The 15996-nt window shown below is 38.8% G+C and overlaps 2 protein-coding genes across 5 annotated transcripts in view; both read left to right on the forward strand.

Moving 5' to 3' along the window:
• Positions 1 to 15996, forward strand: part of LOC145482776 (ephrin type-A receptor 4-like) — a 92587-nt gene that overhangs the window by 68386 nt on the left and 8205 nt on the right. For all 3 annotated transcript variants that reach the window (XM_081461399.1, XM_081461398.1, XM_081461400.1), the window contains exons 2-8: positions 4509 to 4585; positions 4979 to 5636; positions 7936 to 8085; positions 13247 to 14452; positions 14847 to 15124; positions 15485 to 15574; positions 15773 to 15892. In XM_081461399.1, coding sequence (XP_081317525.1) covers positions 4509 to 4585; positions 4979 to 5636; positions 7936 to 8085; positions 13247 to 14452; positions 14847 to 15124; positions 15485 to 15574; positions 15773 to 15892 — 2579 coding nt within the window. The remainder of the gene's footprint in view (positions 1 to 4508; positions 4586 to 4978; positions 5637 to 7935; positions 8086 to 13246; positions 14453 to 14846; positions 15125 to 15484; positions 15575 to 15772; positions 15893 to 15996) is intronic.
• Positions 6083 to 7431, forward strand: LOC145482876 (uncharacterized). 2 transcript variants are annotated; one of them, XM_081461515.1, is made up of 2 exons: positions 6083 to 6739; positions 6773 to 7431. In XM_081461515.1, exons 1-2 carry the CDS (start codon positions 6293 to 6295, stop codon positions 6860 to 6862), a joined length of 537 nt encoding a protein of 178 aa, XP_081317641.1. In that variant the 5' UTR covers positions 6083 to 6292; the 3' UTR covers positions 6863 to 7431. The 2 variants fall into 2 exon arrangements, with proteins under 2 accessions (XP_081317641.1, XP_081317640.1); XM_081461514.1 differs by having other exon boundaries at positions 6083 to 7431.

Raw genomic sequence — 15996 nt, forward strand, 5'->3', positions numbered from 1 at the left:
ATATAAGCCTACTCAGTTCCTTCCAGAAGACCTCGCGATTCGTGACACGTAGACAAATAAATTGCGCTGACGGTTGCATAGTGGAGGCTGAAGCCCCCACAACAATTAATAGTACGTCGCATTATACTGACGCTTACACTCTGAGCTTGTGGTATTAAGGAAATGAAACTGCATGTGTAATCATGCAGGGTCAACTTTGACTCAGCCTAAAGCCGTGGCCGAACGGCGCATTATAGTCGATGATAGTTGATTCTCCTCTAAATATCATCGACTACTATTCATTTGGCCAAACGACCAGAAAAAGGGCGTGATAGTTGACGATAGTTCACCGGCAGTGACGCAGGCAATGTCCAGCGAGCATCTTGTGCCAGGTTTCTTCCGTGTGAAAATATCAGATAGCATCGCTTGAGGCAGGCTTTAAAAAAAAAAAGTTTCTCTTGACAAAACAGGGCGGCAGCTTGTTTAATTTTGATCGATCTGCTGGAGGAATGCACAGAAGAGGTCTGGAGTGCCTTGGTGGAAGAGGGGACGGACAAGAGAATGGACATGATGTAGAGACAAAAGCGGGATGTGTACGTCTCGCGAGGCTCGCGGAGAACTTGTTTGTTTCCACCTTGATATTTAGGTTAACTGAGCAGTTTGAAATTGTTTGTTTGCCCGAGAAACTATTAACTCGCCGCGATCCGAGAAAAGTTTTGATGTGTCACTTTGTCAGATTTTTGAATGAATATTTTCGCGCGGTTTATCGCGCTTTTCACAAAAGTCTCAATGTTATAAAAGAAATGGTAAGCGTGCAGTGTGCAACTATCGAGTTATATATGCACTTGGGAGGTTTCCTAAGCACTCAAGAGGCTAGAGTCGCACTCGGCTATCGTCTCGTGCGAGTCTTACGCTTCTTTTGTGCTTAGCAACCTCCCGCGTGCATCCATAACTCGATAGTTGAACGCTGCACGCTTACCATTTCTTAATTCCTGAGAAATCAAATGATTATGCTGAGGAAAATTGGGTGATAATGATGGGACATTTCTGTATAGATCTATATTGTAAATCAGTGTGAGTCATCCCTGTACCTCAGACATTAAAGTACAAAAGTAATAGCCAGTAACTGTGGTCATTTTGCAAATGTTGATCATTATAGATACTAATTTAGCCTTGGCAGGGTAAAATCATTATTAATCATGAGCAAAGCTTAGTCCTTGAATTTTTTTTTTTGTCTTTGCAAAGTCCTTGAATTTTGTCTGTGTGAAGTTGTACGAACCAGTAAATAATTGTATCTTATGCACCAGCTTGAGGAGACAAAATAAAACATACATGTAAAGAAACTGATCAAAATCAAGACCTAATTACAAGCATTTATATTTGATTGATTAGTATGCGTAATCAAATGGTGACGAGTGAAATTAGGAAATAATTTCACGCACGTTTTGTCAAAATTCTGGCAACCATTTTACGCTCACAACCGTAACTTTTTTATTGGTTTCTTCTATCGCCAGAAAACCGAGAACATTAAGAAGAATATAGTTTCAGTTTAAAGCACACATTATTGCTAAAGTTCGTAATTTTCTGAGTTTCTTCTCAAAAAAGACCTTTCGAGTTCTTCGTGCTTGTTCATAATGTTTCAAAATTAAGGCAACTGTCAAATCTTTCTTAAATGATTGGCTCTAATTCGTCATGAACTGATGAATGAAATGACAACGGCGCTCGTTGAAATGAGCTGAAACTAAAATTTTGCACGAGGCCCTGTTAAGTTTTGACAGTTTGTTTTGAAGTGAAATTATCACTAAAAATTTACTTTATGGTCTAAGAAAACTTGCCTGAATGAAAGTCAAGCGAAAATGCACAAAGTTGAAAAACCTTCAGAGCTGGCAAGGAGCATGGTTGCGGACAAATTATACATAGCGGTTTGTTGTGCACGAAGCGTTAGCCTGCCCGGCATGTCCTTGGTTTATCACCACATTACAGTTGTGGAAATTGTAAACGTGGCCACTGAGTTTGGACCTCCCTTGGTCTTCAGCTTTCTGACCACCGTTTTCCGGACTGAGTGGTTAGATAATCAGTTTTAGGGACCCAGGTTCGTAATCGGTTCCGTCTTGTTTACACACGAAGGCGTAAAACCGCTCGAGTACTTCAGTCATCCAACTGCTCAGGAAGATTCATCTCTACGTTTCTCTCAAGTCTATTTTCGTCTCACCACTTCTCAAAAACCCTCACCCAGTTAATTGTGCCCTTTCACGTATTTAAGTTTTCTGCCGCTTCTTTTAATTCCGTAACTTCTTCAATGGTCACCGTCTTAAATCTCGACGCCATCTTGGCACTGATCGAGATAAAAGCGATGTTGCCATAGCAATTTTGTAATTTCACATGTGAAATTATGAATTAACACTGAAATTTCGCGCTAAAATTAAGGAGAAATTTGTCACCCATGATATTATTATAATTATGGTGACAGGACTGAGCAGAGCCCAATTCAGTCTATAATTCAACTTCAACTTCAACTTTATTGCTTCCATCACCTATTACAATATATACTATAAATCGCCTAATATTACTATTTTGTTGATACAAAACAAGTGATGAGGGAGTCTATAAAAAAGCAAAAAAAATGCTTGAAATTATAGATCCCTAATTTGACATTTATCAACTAACTGATAATAATTATCAAACTTGAAACAACTCGAAATATCTTATGAAATAATCAACGAAGCTTTGGTAAGTAACTGGTTTAGACTTTTATTTTTGTAAAATATGTTGGTGTCATCAGCAAATAATGTGAAGGAAAACACATTTGAGGAAACACTTATGTCATTGATGTATATCAAGAATAGGAGTGGCCCAAGTACTGACCCCTGTGGAACCCCACATATTATGTCTGACATTTCTGAGTCTACTCCTTTGAATTGTACATACTGTTTTCTGTTAGATAAGTAGTTCTTAAACCATAAGTGTGGTATACCTCTGATTCCACAATGTTCAAGTTTGTTCAAAAGAATTGTGTGGTTAACTGTATCAAAGACTTTTGCGAGGTCTAAAAAGATACCTATACAGTATTCGCCATTGTCAATTGCAGAATGTATTTTTTCTACAAAATCTAGAATTGCCATTGCAGTAGAGTGTTTGCCTGAAGGCATACTGGTTTTTGTTTAAGATGTTAAAATTAGTTAAATAATCTATAAGTCGATTGTATACAACTTTCTCTAAAATCTTTGAAAATGAAGGTAAGATTGATACTGGCCTGAAGTTTTTGTAAATGTTATTATCTCCAGATTTAAAAAGCGGTATGACTTTAGCTATTTTCATTTTGTCAGGCACAATGCCTTTTGTTAGGGACAAGTTTATAATTTCACTCAAAGGTTTAGAAATTAGTGTAATAACGTTTTTTTTTACCAGAGCTGTACTTAATAGTTCATCTGAACCATAACTTGATATATTTTTAAGCTTCATTGTAATAGATTCAACTTCGCCTGGTGTTGTGTCCTTAAAAAATAAACTGCTGATATAATTTCCTTGCAAGAAAGATTTATAGTTAACATCCACTTCAGAGATTTTCTTTGCAAGATTTGATCCTATGTTTGAAAAATATCTGCAAAACTTATTTGCTATAATGTTATAATCTGTATCCTTGGTATTGTTGTCTGAAAAATGTGTTGGATAGTTATTTTTACCTTTAGATTTGTTAAGAAGGGAATTTATTATTTTCCAGGTTTCTTTCATGTTGTTTTCAGATTCTTTTATTTTCTTTTCAATATAATGCTTTTTGGAGAGTCTTAAAAGGTGATTTAATTTATTTCTATATGTAGCAAATTTCTTTTTGTTTGTAATATTGGGAGACTTAATATAAGATTTATAAAGTAAATTCTTTCTTTTAATTGATTTAAGTATGCCTTTAGTAACCCAGGGCTTAATACTTTTGGATTTGATAAAGTTATTATATGTTAGGATCTTCATTATTTTTACTTTTCTCCAATCAGTACAATCTAAATTGTTGATGAAACTTTCCACAGAATGTTTATCATATTTTCTTATATGTTTTACTTCTTACTTTTTTACTATTTTTTTTAATACTTAGTTTATGGATATGAAAGATAGGAATATGATCAGATATATCAGCATAAAGTAATCCATTAATGCAAGCCGCCTTCTCATCAAAAAGATTGGTAAAAATATTATGATATTTTAAGTGATTAACAGAATTAGACGATCACATAGGGGGAGTTCTATTTGTTAATCATGAGTATATTGTGCAATAGACCAACTTCGATATATTAAAATTCAGCCTTAAACAATAGAACTCAGTACGAGGTTCTGGGGAATAAACCCCACAAACTCTGTAGTTATTCCCCAGAGCCTCGTACTGAGGTCTATTGTTTTAGGCTGAATTTTAATTATCGAAATTGGTCAAATTGACAAATGTTATTGGTTATGTGTACGTTTTGGTGGGGTGCAAAAAAATATGCAAAGTGTTTCTAGTCAATTTATCTGCTTTTAATATTACCCTTTTTCCTCTTCAGAAATTCTTGTCAATGAGCCTCAATCTGGTTCTGGACTGTGGAACTGGAATATCATAACAGACACACAAGGTGCAGGGGTGAGGGGTATATCTGTCATGATATAAAAAAAGTGTGAAGTGTGACGTAGTGTAGAGGAGACCAATAACAGTCCTTAAGAGCTAAATGAGTCTATGAGTTTATGACTGAAATATTATTGAGTCCTTCAAGTACTGTATGTATCATGTTCCAATTGAGGAATATTGTGAGCTTAAAATAAATAATAATAATTATTATAATTTAATAATTTATAAATATATGATTTACTGCAGTGTATTGTTTCTTGTCAGGAGTGTCTGATTTGGGTCAACGGGTCATATATCTGTTTTCAGAATTGTAGCTGAAACGATTTAATTATAATTAAAACACAAGCTCTCTGCACTAATTTCATTGGTACTATTTTTTCTCTATTCTTTTTTCATTATTTTTAATAGTGGATTCACCCTTCAATTGTAAGCCCGAGGTACAAAGTTTGCGATATTAGTGATTTGATCACAAGGGAACCAAGGAACTGGTTACGAACAGACTTCATTGATGTCAGGAATGCTAAACGGCTGGATATTGAAATACATTACATCCTCCTAAACTGCCCTAAAACAGAGATTAGTCAATTCTGCAAAGCATACTTAACTCTTTATTCCTATCATGCAAATACCAAAGAACCTCTTCCTGACCCCACTAAAGGGATGTTTCAGAAAGAAGCAGTCATAACGCCGGAAAGTTTGCCTCCTCAGGGAAAAATTAAAACAGACGTATTTTATAGTTCTGTGGTTACCAGAGCTCGGGGTATATATCTGGCATTCTTAGACCAAGGAGTCTGCATAACATTGACGAAAGTTGTCATTAGCTACAGATACTGCCCCGAGATAGGCAGTACCTTAGTGACATTCCCAAGGACAGTTGCCCCAGCAAATGACTCAAATCTAAGCGACCAAGATGGAAAATGTACAGATGTGAATTCGGTCAATAAAGTCAAGTTATCCGGTGTGTGTCTCAGTAATGGAGAATGGAACATGACAGATGATCTGGCGTGCTTTTGCAAGGCTGGTTACGAGCTTGTCAATGGAACTATCGCTTCGCTGGAATGCAAAGGTTAGTTGTGATCGGTGGGTTTATGTGCTCTTGTCACTCTTAAGTATAGCATATACATAGACACTATAAATTGTTTACCAAGAATTAATGACATAAACAACGCCATTTAACTATGAGGAACTAATGTGGTTTTCAGTTGTTACCTGTAGTTAATCCGCCCACGCCCCGAAAAGACCAAAAATAATCCTTCTGGATAACAATATGTATAGGGTTAATTAACTAAACTTGTTTACACAAGAGCGCTCGATATTGGGGAATTTTTATTGACCGCAGAAGCTTGGTCAATAAAGAATTTATTGTATGACATAAAGAACCCCATTTTCTTTCGGGAAACAGCAGTTAATACAGAGCCATCTTGTCCACTGCTCGCTGATTGGCTGAAAGTCTTTCACTTATAATAATAATAATAATAATAATAATAGTAAGAAGAAGAAGAAGAAGAAGAATAAGAATAAGAATAAGAATAAGAAAAACCTTTGCATGGTCAGTACCCAAAAAGAACAAAAGAGAAGGATGTAGACCAAGACAAAACCCACAGTTGGCTGAGTGCACCTGGCCTCAAATCAGAAACAGAAGGTTTCATTATTGCTGCCCAAGATCAATGCATTAAGATCAACTATTACCGAAACAAGATCCTGAAAGATGGCACCGACCCAATGTGCAGAATCTGTGGGCAATTTCAAGAAACTATTGACCACCTTGTCTCCGGATGCCCTGAACTTGCCAAGACAGAGTACATACAAAGACACAATAAAGCTGCCGCATATCTCCACTGGGTAATATGCAAACACTATAATATCAAAGTACAAGATAAACACTACGAACATGAACCAGCTGCTGTGACAGAAAAAACAGCGACTATACTTTGGGACATGCCAATCCAAACCGACAAAGAGATAAAAGCAAACAGACCAGACATAGCGGTGAAAGACAAGAAGGAAAGAACCTGTCTGCTTATCGATATGTCCATCCCCACAGAAAGGAACACCTCCTTGAAAACAATGGAAAAACTCACAAAGTACAAAGATCTTGAGATTGAAATCGAGAAAACGTGGGGAATGAAAACAACAACTGCCCCAGTGATCACTGGAGCTTTCGGACTTGTCAAGAAGGGAACAGAAAACTACATCGGCAAGATCCCAGCCAATATTAGAATAACAGAGCTACGGAAGACCGTCCTCCTTGGAACTGCTCACATACTTAGGAGGACTCTATCCATCAAGTAATCCAGCAGAGTTATGACTGCCCTAGGCTCACGGATTGAACTCGGCACAATAAGTTAAAAGCGGCAAGACTTTAAGGACTTATAATTATAATAATAATAATAATAGTAATAATAATATAAACATATTTAACCTGGGTAACCCGTCAGCAAAATGCTGTTATCAAAAGGGTGCCCTGGGCAACTAAAACTAGAAATGAATTAGCAAAAAAAATCCTTAAAATATTACAGCATGTGGAGTAAAAGATAAGAACTATATATGCTTACGTTTCTGACAAATATTCTCCACTGGTCACAACAGCGACACATGCTTAAATAAGCATAAGAAAAACGCAAAATTTTTGATATTCTTATTCTTATGCTTATGTCCCGCCGTCCCCACTGGCGCATAAGCTTCTTTTATGCTTATGCTTGCGTGGCAAGTGAGGACCTGGCTTAATTGCCGGCTCAGGGAGTTAAGCTAGCTGTATAATAATTAAGAATTATTGGACGAGGTTAAAGCCATGCTGTGAGACATTTGATTTGCGAGTGGTGAGCAGATCAAGTATTTGCCGAATCCGAAAGCTATGTCAAATAACTGATCACCAAATTCATTTACATACTTAAATCACTCCCTGAGAGCTCATGTTAGCGATCTGACATTTTTTGCACAAGAGCGTGGTTACAATCCATGCGCTAAGAACTATGGGTAAATTTGTCAATCGTCAACATTTTTTCTGCGGAGGATTACACATGAGCAGAATATTATATTATCATTCAATGAATATTTTTCTTCTTTTCCACTGATGGTCGAAAGCCCATCACGTGACCTGCAAATAACTGCCCACAAATAATGGTCGGCTTATGCTAGTAACGCCTAAACGTGCTTTGTTGCAAGTAATTACTATTCAGCTTACTTATCTTAATATTGCACTCGGATGAAGAATCTTCCCTAATAACGTCACTAAAATATCTTAAAACATGAGTCAGAACGGTGAATCCGATACAACACGGCCGATTGGTGTAGACATGCACTCGAACAGTATTGCAATATTCGCAGCTGTATTGCTGAATCATTGATGTTTTTTCATTATCCAGAATGTCCAAGAGGTTCATACAAGAGTACCATCGGCAATACAAAATGTCTTCAATGTCCTTCATACTCAATTTCAAACTCAGAGCGAACAGCATGTACTTGTGACGAAGGATTCTACTGTCTTAAAACAGTTCTGGACGCTGGTTGTAAAGGTAATGAAAAATGACTCTACTTGTTCTAGCCTACCCTGTCACATGTGTATTTAATTTGTAACAAACAAAATTCATCTTTTTGATAAAAAGGTTCATTTGGACAAGATATTCAATAGTACGAGTTAAGTTTGTCCTCAGTGAAGACAGTCCATATTTTAAAGGAGCGGGTTGGACAATTACCAAAAAGATGCTGTAACCTTAGCTATTCCCACTCAGTGTAACAGTGCTTAAACTCGGATATCTAAAATATGGTAATGCTGCGGCACATTCTGTTAATAGTGACATATTTACGCAGTGATTCATCTATCTGCGCGTTCCAAGACTTACATTAACCTCTATTATTAAAGATGATTTCCAGTCCGTACTTCGCGCTCTTGAGAGTTAGTTTGCGTTTTTTGTTTTGTTTCATGTAAGACATCACAAAATGTAAACATTTCGCAATTACTTACATGAAGTAAATTCAAAGTTTCAAAACGGCCACCATTATGGATGCGAAGCGGTCGAAGCTTTATGCTTCGTTCTTTCTCATATCATATCGCAGCCGAATAAATCAATGAAGCTGTTGGAAAAAGAATTTGAAAGGCCTCAAAGATAAGGTATGTGGTTTGTAACGAATAACATCGATTTGCATTCCATCGAGTGAGAACTTATAATGTTTATAAACATCAGAGACTGCGCACTAAGGACTGGAAATCATCTTTAAAGTAGTGTCTTATCGTGGTGTGTAACTTAAAATCTGTCCTTGTATGCATCAGCTTAATGCATGATGACACATCGATGGCGAGGTGTGACAAGAGATCAAGACAAAAAAGCACATAGTGATCTGAACCATGTTTGAACATAAAACGAAACACATCAACCTCCCCTTTACCAGATCGCGAAAATCGAAAGATGTGGAAATTGAAGGAGCAGAAATCTAACTTATAAATTCTGTACTGGTATGCATTAAATGCACTGGTACGCATTAAACGTTGACAGACAGTGTCTAGGATGCGTCCGTCGTGATGTGTGAAAATGCTAAAGCTTTAGCTTAAATTCATGTTTGGATGAAAAGGAATAGATCGCAGCATATATGAAATAAGTGTGTTGTTTTCGTGTTCTTTTAATTCTTCTACAAGCTTTAGTAACGACGATTTCCCGTCATTTAAGAATTCGACCAGGGCCGGAGGCAAGACTGCTAAGAAATGCCGGACATACTAAGTTTAATTAAGTTCAGCAGTTGATTCAAACGCCTAATTTAGTCGGACTTAATTACAAAAATAAAAGAGACACTATTGCAAACGGCGGTTATTGCTGACCAAAATGGCAGAAAAAAATGCGGGAAAGACAAACTGTGGAAATGAAAAGCTTGTTTTTCTTGCAAGTTGCGATCAAGGAGGGCAAAAGAAGGCAACTCCAGATGCAGTTAGCATTAAACAACCCAAGAAGAGTCTTCAATTTGGTTTGCCTTCTGTTATTGGTTACTCCCAAGCGAACATCACAGTTCCTCGTTCAGTTCTTTGTTGTCGTCGGTTTCTTCAAAATTCATTTATTTTATTATTTTCTCTCAAAAACACGACTCGCAGTACGCCACCAAGCTGCCTGCTTTCCAACCAGCTACACTCGCATCATTTTCCATGAAATATAGCTGACACAGCAAACAGAAGTGGTTTATGCACTTCCAGCAAGTATATTTCGTGTTCTCAAAGCAATAGGAACACATATCTTTTCGATTTTCCCGGTATTTCGTTCCAAAAAGATTAAAAAAAACTGTGTGCGCACGCAAAAATAGCAAACGTGAAGAACTCAGCACATGTAAAAGTTCGACGTATTAACTGAAGTCGATCTTTTGCCGCTCTATTCGACAAGCCCGGTCGAACGCTGAATCTAATTATTAGGGGAATCTTTGATTAATCTTAGATTAGGAGTCAGCGCTCTTATCCTGAGCCATTATTCAAGTTCGGCACAACCATCAAGCCATTCTGCCATTAACGAAATCAACGACTCACTAACGAATTAATTATCTGGAACAGCACGCAAACCTCACGATCCAGAGCGGAACGGAATCGCGAAATTACGTCGGTCCAAATCAACTTTTCTTGTACTATACTGTACTGAAGCAAAACGAGCTTCTTACAAGACTTTCAAGTTAACAAGAGTACCAATAAATACTGATGCAGATTTCTTCTATTTGCCTCACGTTGAACTTCCAAATTCTTTAAAATATCATCGCGATTACGCTGAACGAGATTATTAGCCTTTGCGGTGGTTTTGAACGAGCTGTAAGAAAGGGGAAAAAATAATAACCTCACTAGTACTAAGGATTTGGCAACTAAATTTCAAACTTTCATTGAGTGTGGTGATATATACTGATAAAATACTATTAGCCCCAGGCTTATGTTTGAGCTTATTGTGGGCATAGTTTGGCTAAGAGAGTTTATTGGAATGTATTTGTCTTCAGGGGCTACAATGATGGCTTTTAATGTAGTACTTGAAACAAAACGTTTTAGTCGTTAAACAACATAGAGACTATACGGAACCACTTGTGGAGAGACAAACAAAGCACTTGGTCATGCGTTTAATCTATGCAAACTTAAACAAGAAGGTTAGACTCCTGTTGGTGTTGTTATGGTCCTTCATAGCCTTGATGTGAGCCGTTTTAAATTTACGCATGGAACGAGTGGGTTTCCAACCTCCGGCTCTGAGGTCCTTTTGGCTTCCGCCCAATGCAAACCGATATTGGAGGGGGATGGCAGGGGGGCGGGAGGGGTACGGGAGGCGGGAGAGGAAAGGGCGGGAAGCGGGAGTTCTAAAAGGGCGGGAAGCAGGAGAGAAATGCGAAACGCTAATTTTTTTAATTTAACAATACGTCAGAATACTTTCAAAAACAAGAACCCAACATATATTTGACTTGCATTTAACGTCTTCCCAGTCACTTCTGAGACTTCTGAGCAAACGATCAAACGAAAATTTGCGCTTGGGCTGAAAAACAGGCTTACTTCATCATTTGTTGATTACCACCTTCAGCCTATTGCTAAAGTTCAGGTATCATACCTTAAAGATACAACAGATCTTTTAAACTTTATAGAGAGAACGAAGGTCGGAAAAGACACAATGCTAGTGTCAATGGACGGTACAAGCCTATATACTAACATCCCACGTGAGGAAGGAATCACCATTGTATGTAAAACATACGAAACATTCCACCTAAACAAACCTCCCATACCTACCCTCTACCTCAGAGATATGCTTATTCTTATCTTAAAAGAAGACTCTTTCCATTTTAACGGCAAAAATTATCTTCAAACACACGGTACCGCAATGGGTACAAAAATGGCAGTCTCTTTTGCCAACATTTTCATGGCCGCGGTAGAAACAGAAATCATTAACCGCAGCCACTTAAAGCCGCTCACTTGGAAAGGATATATCGATGATGTCTTTTCTCTATGGAACGTAAACAAAGAGGAAATAAATACGCTTATAGAGCTAGCATTAGCTATCATCCGACCATAAAATTCACGGCTGAAATTTCAGATACAGAAATAAATTTCCTGGATACATGCGTCTATAAGGGCGAAAGATTTAAGAAGGAATCCATTCTCGACGAGCGCACGCACTTCAAACCGACAGAAACTTTCCAATACACACACTTCACCTACTGCCACCCTCCAGGCGTCAGGAAAGGCTTTATGAAAGGCGAAGTCTTCAGACTTCTGAGAACCAACTCTTCAAAAGCTACATTTGAAGAAAACATTACACAATTCAAACGCAGATTACGCGACAGAGGTTATCCAGATAACCCTTTAGAAAACACTCTCTCAGAAATTAAATTTAGCGAAAGAATGTCGGCTCTACAAAATAAACAAAAAACGTGCAAAATAATTTTGCCGTTTATTACAGAATATCGCCCATCTGTGCCTAATCTTAAAAACATTCTTATGAGTAAATGGCATTTAATACAAAATCAGCCTCTGCTAAGGGAGATCTATAAAGACCCTTCCCTGCTTTCATACAGAAAAGGGAGATCTTTGAAAAACGTACTCGTTAGAGCAAAGCTTTGAAGGTCAAAGTTTTCCTGTCTTGACCAATAGGATTCGTGTTTGGCCTGTCATTCATTTTTATCATCGTTCTGCAAGATCCTTTCAGACTGCCGGGGAGAACGTGATATGGAATCTGATGAAATTGGAGAAAATCACGAGATCCTTCCCGACTCGGAAGAGGAAGGAGACTTAACAGGTCTAACGACCATTTGGAGCAGAAGGAGACCAGTGCGCCCACCTAGGCACATGGAAGACTTCTTTTAGATTTTCCGAACAATAAATACGCGTATCTGAAATCCGCCTGGGACGTTTGGCTGCAATTCCGTCAAATCCTACTTCCATGATTTAATTGTCTGATCCCAATAACCGCCGGACTGGTAACTGGAAATGCGTATACTTTATCAGAAAACGAGACAATTTAGAATTAACTTTTGAGACCGTCGTCACTGAAAACGGATTGCAGAAACAAATCTGAAGAGCCGATGAAAACGGACTGAAATGGTGAAACTCAAAGAAGATAAACAAATAGGTCAAAACTTCATTGAATTGAAACATATGGCAGTGGTAATCTTGTTAAATTATTTAAAAACAAAGGAAATGCTTAAGAATTGCGAAGCTAAATGACTAGGATATGTTTTGACCCTGCCAATTTACAGGGGACGGGAGCAGCACGGAAAAGGGCAGGAGGCGGGAGATAAAGGTACGGGAAGCGGGAGAGCAGGGTACGGGAAGCAGGAGACTATGACCCCCCTGTCCCCTCCTCCTCACCCCCACTATGTTGCGTGTCGTTGCGTCGGCTTGTTATGTACTCAGTTGAGCTAAGTTGATTAATTGCATAGTAGAAAAGTATCAAAGGTTAATTCGAGACTTTTCGAGAGATAGTATTCACACAACTTTCTTAACCTTGCAGAAGAAATCTAGACTCCGAGCGGGCTTTTACAATAGAGGGTGAAAAAATGTGAAGAACCATTTCTAACTTCACTCGTTTGTCACTTGATAATCATATTGTATTTTTCATGGGCCCTACTTGAAGTGGATTAACATTACTGCACCTCGACTGGCTTCAAGTGTACCTTACACATTTGTGACCGGGAAAGATGAAAAAGGCCGTCTTTATAATCTTTATATTTCATACATTACAGGATGTACCATCAGGTCTTCATCGGCCACCAGTCATCAGCTACAAGCCGTTTTCAGCATGAGTGGAATAAAGGGTGACGTCGTCTTTTCCCAACCACACGGACACAATGCTACAAGCATTATGGTAAACCTAACGGGCATCAACGAGACTCTGACATGGAGCATTCAACATTTACCCATGATATATTATGGCAATGCGGATATGAGCTGCAGCGTAGGCGCAGTAGGAGGACTTTTTGACCCCATGATGGCTATGAAATCTGGAAACTACAACGGTACGTGCAGTCTGTCAAGTGACACCAGGTTCGAATCATGTGCTATCGGAGACTTGACAGGTATGCTGGGAAGCCTGGACGCCAACACAGCACCGCAAATTTATTCAAACCAGAACTTGATGATTCCAGTAATGGGCCATCACAGCATCATGGGTAGGACACTAGTACTGTACAGTAATAACACACCCAAGGCCTGCGCTCTGATTACTCCAACCCAATCCATGTTGACAGCTGTAGCGTATTTCAAGGCCCCAGTGGCGGGATCCGTTTACTTGAGACAAGTTCAAGAGCACTTAGACACCACTGTCTATGCTAATCTTTTCTACGTCAACGATGCAGAAACTCAAAAACAGTTCCATTGGCAGATTCAAGCATCAGCTTCTTGCCATAACCTCAGTGCTATTTTCAATCCTGATAACACTGATGGGAAAAACTGTAGCCAGAAAAGGCACGAAAATTGTTATATCGGTGATTTGACCTCCAAACATGGAAATATCACCGTTTCTATGGCGACGAAAAGCGAATCCAAAACTAAAGCTGCCTTTACTGATACCAACTTGCCGCTGAGTGGTGATAATAGTGTTATCGGTAAGGCGATAGTCTTGCTCTCAATGGACGACCCAGAGACTCCTTTTGCCTGCGCCAAGATCATGAAAGTGAGGCCAAGGGTTCTCAAAGCTTCATTCAAGCCAGATGTCCATGATGGCGTAAGTGGAGGTTTCAAGATTACCCAGGCGTCTCCGTTTGATCCCTCCATAACAGTAATAGATGTGACTGGGTTAAAGAAGGAATCCCAAGGATACCATATCCACAACTATCCCATGCCGTGGCAGATGCATTACACAGGAATGGAATCTTGTGCTGGAGGCAATCTAGGAAGGAACTGGAATCCTTTTGGTGTGGACGTTGAATCCAGTCCTGCCCCAGGAACCGGTAAGTTGTGGAAGAATTTCATGTTTGTACAATCTGTAGCCTTTATTACATCATTGTGTTCGCCTAGAAAATATCTAAGTGAATTGAAAGGTTATCTGTAGATCCAGCTGTGTTTGAGGGCCCAGTTTGTTGTTATTTCTTTTTACAACCGAGATGAGAACTAAGGACTGTTTTAGCCGTAAGTTGTAATCACATAATAGAGTGTCACTTTCCATTGGATGGTTGAATGATTTGTACATATACTCTTTTCGCACTTCGTTCTTTTATCTGACCCAAACCTAACGTGAGCTGATTTTCCTCTGAAGAAAACTTTAACAAATTATATAAGTATCCAATTAGTCAAGTGTCAATTAATCGGTTGATTCAGCTAATTTAGCAAACCTTCTTTTCTTAGGAACCAATGATGAATACGAAGTCGGTGACCTGAGTGGAAAGTATGGAACCTTTCTAAACCTCTCAAGTTACAGAGGGATACACGTAGACTACAATCTGCCGTTATTTGGCAAAAACAGCATCCAGGGTCGATCCATTGTCATCCACAAGATGAAGGTGGTAGGAAGTGCGAAATGGGTGTGTGCGGATGTTTTCCAGGCGGCGGACGGAGACAATATGTTTGTTATGAAAACCATGATAAAGTTCACAGGACCAGCTCTAAAGGGTTATGTACTCTTGGTAAGTTATTTAACAATATACAGCCGAACCTCTCCATAGAGACATTGGACTGGTCACTTTGCTCCAGAGAGCCCATATTGCGTTGAAATTTCTCTTCCCTCTGATACAGACAACTGCGTTATTTTGTCATAATGATAACAGGGCCAACTTTAGAGGGTTATATACTCTTGGAACAGTACAGTACAGCCGAACCTCTCCTTACGGACGGACACCTCTTCATAACCGTTCACTTTGCCCCAGGGAAACTATTTTCAATCTCTATTCCCTAATAAGGACAACTGCGGCGTTTTTCAGCTCAGTCAAATCAAGTCAGACCTCCCAGTTGACTTATACTATAATCAACTCTGTTTTAACCCTCAGGTTCAGTATAAGTCCAGCGATATGATGATGACGTCAGAGGAAACTTCTATTTACGTTGATCTCTATTACGCTTCCAACTCCAGCAAAAAGGTAACATCCGATGCAAACAACTCTTCCATGGATTTGATTCAGTGTCTATGATTACCTATTCTCCCCTTCAAAAGACGTTACCGCTACATCCTGTACCGCTATTTCAAACATTCAGTTGGTGCCATTAATAATACATTTAGAGCAATTTTCAATTGAAAGGCAGAATCTCCCTAATTGTTTTACTTGCGTCGTAATCAGAGTATGGATCACAAGTGGCACGTACATGTCAACCCTGAAGGAAATGACACTTACGCTGAGATGGGTCCGAGATGTAAGAGTCTAGGAGGACAATACAACCCTTATCTCGTCGATTTAGCCGTAAGTATCATGGCGCTAGGGCGTCAATCTATGTGAAAGAAGCAAAATTTGAGCATGGAGCTGCCCGTAATCCTCCGTAGGGAGAACGATGGCGGTACTTTACG

The sequence above is a fragment of the Orbicella franksi genome, chromosome 3, assembly GCF_964199315.1.
Source record: "Orbicella franksi chromosome 3, jaOrbFran1.1, whole genome shotgun sequence".
NCBI classification, from domain to species: Eukaryota; Metazoa; Cnidaria; class Anthozoa; order Scleractinia; family Merulinidae; genus Orbicella; species Orbicella franksi.